Source organism: Corylus avellana, chromosome ca2, assembly GCF_901000735.1.
Source record: "Corylus avellana chromosome ca2, CavTom2PMs-1.0".
Lineage (NCBI taxonomy): Eukaryota > Viridiplantae > Streptophyta > Magnoliopsida > Fagales > Betulaceae > Corylus > Corylus avellana.
Genome location: NC_081542.1, coordinates 49,497,051 through 49,499,460, shown reverse-complemented (window position 1 = coordinate 49,499,460; position 2,410 = coordinate 49,497,051). Strand labels below are relative to the sequence as shown.

General features: G+C 34.6%; 1 protein-coding gene across 1 annotated transcript in view; it reads right to left on the bottom strand.

The window, feature by feature from the left end:
- Positions 1-622: 622 nt before the first annotated feature.
- The window catches only part of LOC132170162 (fumarylacetoacetase-like), a 6,994-nt gene continuing 5,206 nt past the window's right edge, over positions 623-2,410 (bottom strand). Inside the window, exon 11 of the mRNA XM_059581055.1 lies at positions 623-1,186. Coding sequence (XP_059437038.1) covers positions 623-1,186 — 564 coding nt within the window. The remainder of the gene's footprint in view (positions 1,187-2,410) is intronic.

Sequence of the window (2,410 nt, the reverse complement as noted above, 5' to 3'; positions counted from 1 at the left end):
ACAAGTCTTAACAGAAGACCAAAACAGAACAAAACTAGAAAACAAAACCAAACTAAATCCCAGCAACTAATTAACGAGTTCTGTAGGTAAGTTCCACATAGAACAAAGAATAATATTCTCACGAGTTCTAGGAAATTTTCCTTTTCCAGCAATACGATTTCTCACTTCCCAAACAATCTTCTTCAAAAAGCTGCTCCTTAGTACATGGCTGGCCAACATGAATGAGCTCATTCCTAGCAAGCCAAAGATTGTAGACAATTGATCCCAAAACCAAACGGCACAGCAAACACTTAAGAGTTTTATGAATCCAAGTACTGCAACCTTGCTAAACAATATCATCCCAATCCACATAAATACTTCTCACTCTACACCTCATCATACAAAATCTCCAAATTCTGTAACAGAAACTACACTTAAAAAATAAATGAGATCGAATTTCCAATTTATGATGACAGAACCAGCACTGAACATTTCCTTGATAATCCCATTTCAGCATTCTTTCCCCTGTAATGAGCCTATCCTTCATAGCAAGCCAAAGAATAAAAGCCTATTCAGGAATAGCAAAAGGAAATCAAACCAATTTTCTCCATAGAACATCCTGCTTCTTTTCCCTAAGAACCTCCTAAGTTTCTGAGCAAACATAAACTTTTTTCCTTGAAGCATCCAAAATCGGCTTATCACAAGATCCCAAACCAACTTCAAATGATCTAGCTTGAATCTCAACTAATGCTTCTGATCTAGCTGGTCTCCAAGCCCAATTACAATTTTGAATAACAGATGCAAGTTTAGCTTCCAAACTGCTTTGGGCATCATAAACAGCCCTATAACCAAATTGCTCAAGCAAAATTCCAACAGGATGCCACCAATCCAACCAAAGATGAATGTGTTCCCCATTTCCCACCTCAAACCTCGAGAATCTTTTGGTAATATCCCTCAATTTCATAATCTTTTTCCAATTCCAAGAACAATTTTGAGGAATTCTAACACTCCAAAAACTTTTTCTTTTCAACAAATTCTCCTTCACCCAAGCCACCCAAATGGAACCAGATCTAGCAAAAAGACTCCAAACATGCCTAAGCATGGATGTCTGATTCCAAACATCAAGCCTCTTCAACCTCAAACCACCCTCCTTCTTAGGGAAACAAACCTCAGCCCAAGAAACTTTGGCCTTGGCAATCCCCTTATGCTTTCCATTCCAAAGAAATCTATTGAACTTTTGCTCAATATCTTTTAGTCTTAGGAAGAATAAAAATACTAGTCCAGTACACTTGTAAGTTGTAAAGCACAGAAGAAATCAATTGAAGTCTGCCTGCATAAGAAAGATTCTTTGACAACTACGAATCAATCCGACTAGTGATTCTATTGAGCAAGGCCCACAATCTACTGTAGAAAGCCTAGAAGAAATGAGAGGAACCCCAAGATATCTCACACAGAAATTACCTTCAGTCATTCCCAAATCATCCAGCAAAGTATGCTTAATTCTGTCAGAAATACCAGCACAGAAAAATGAACTCTTTGAGGGATTTAAAACCCCAAACTCATTTTAAATGTATTATTTGTTTGAAGAAAATGACCTTTTCGTACGTTAAGTTTAGCAAATGGTGAGAAATTACGATTCCAATAAGCCATGTCCATCATGATTTTGGAAATTAATCCTCAATGAAATTGCTTGCAGTCAAATATTTAGGAAGGGGAATTTCTTCATCTTTCTCATCTTTAATAGGTTGTTTGGCAACATTGGCCACCACAAATGTTAGGTGCAAGTTTTGGATAGTAGCTAGGGAGTAGTGACACTTAGTTGGTATGGAAATAAATATTATTTTCTTTATATATATAATGTTGCCTCGTGGTACATGTTCTTATCAAATATTCGTCACATCGGAGGTTGGCATTAGTGATTTAATTATTTATTTAAGTTAACAACTAACTCAGCTAAATGACGAAGTAGCAGATGATAGACGGAACAAAATTCTCTCTATTTTATTATTATAGTTTAAATTAAATTTTACAGCATTTAACTATTTATATAATATTATATTATTTTAAAAAAATTAAATAGCATTACAACGTAAATAATATATTTAAAATTTTTAAATGATGTGAAGTGTGTAATTAATCGGACTCGAAAGAAGAGAAACAAGAGGAATAAGTTTTAACAGTTTTTAACTCGTGTTGGTTTTATGTTCGTGCGAGTTGATTAGTTGACTATGAGCTTGTTATCCTGATTGATTCTGTATATATAAATATAACATAAACATGATTCTTCTGAAGTTTTTTGTCCATAGTATACTCCACATCGAACTTGAATTAGATGAGTGAGCTTAGAAAAAAAAAAAAAAAAGAATTAAATGAGTGAGAATCATGTTTTGCCATGGTGGTTGATACGCTTTTCAATGGTAGTTGACTTCTA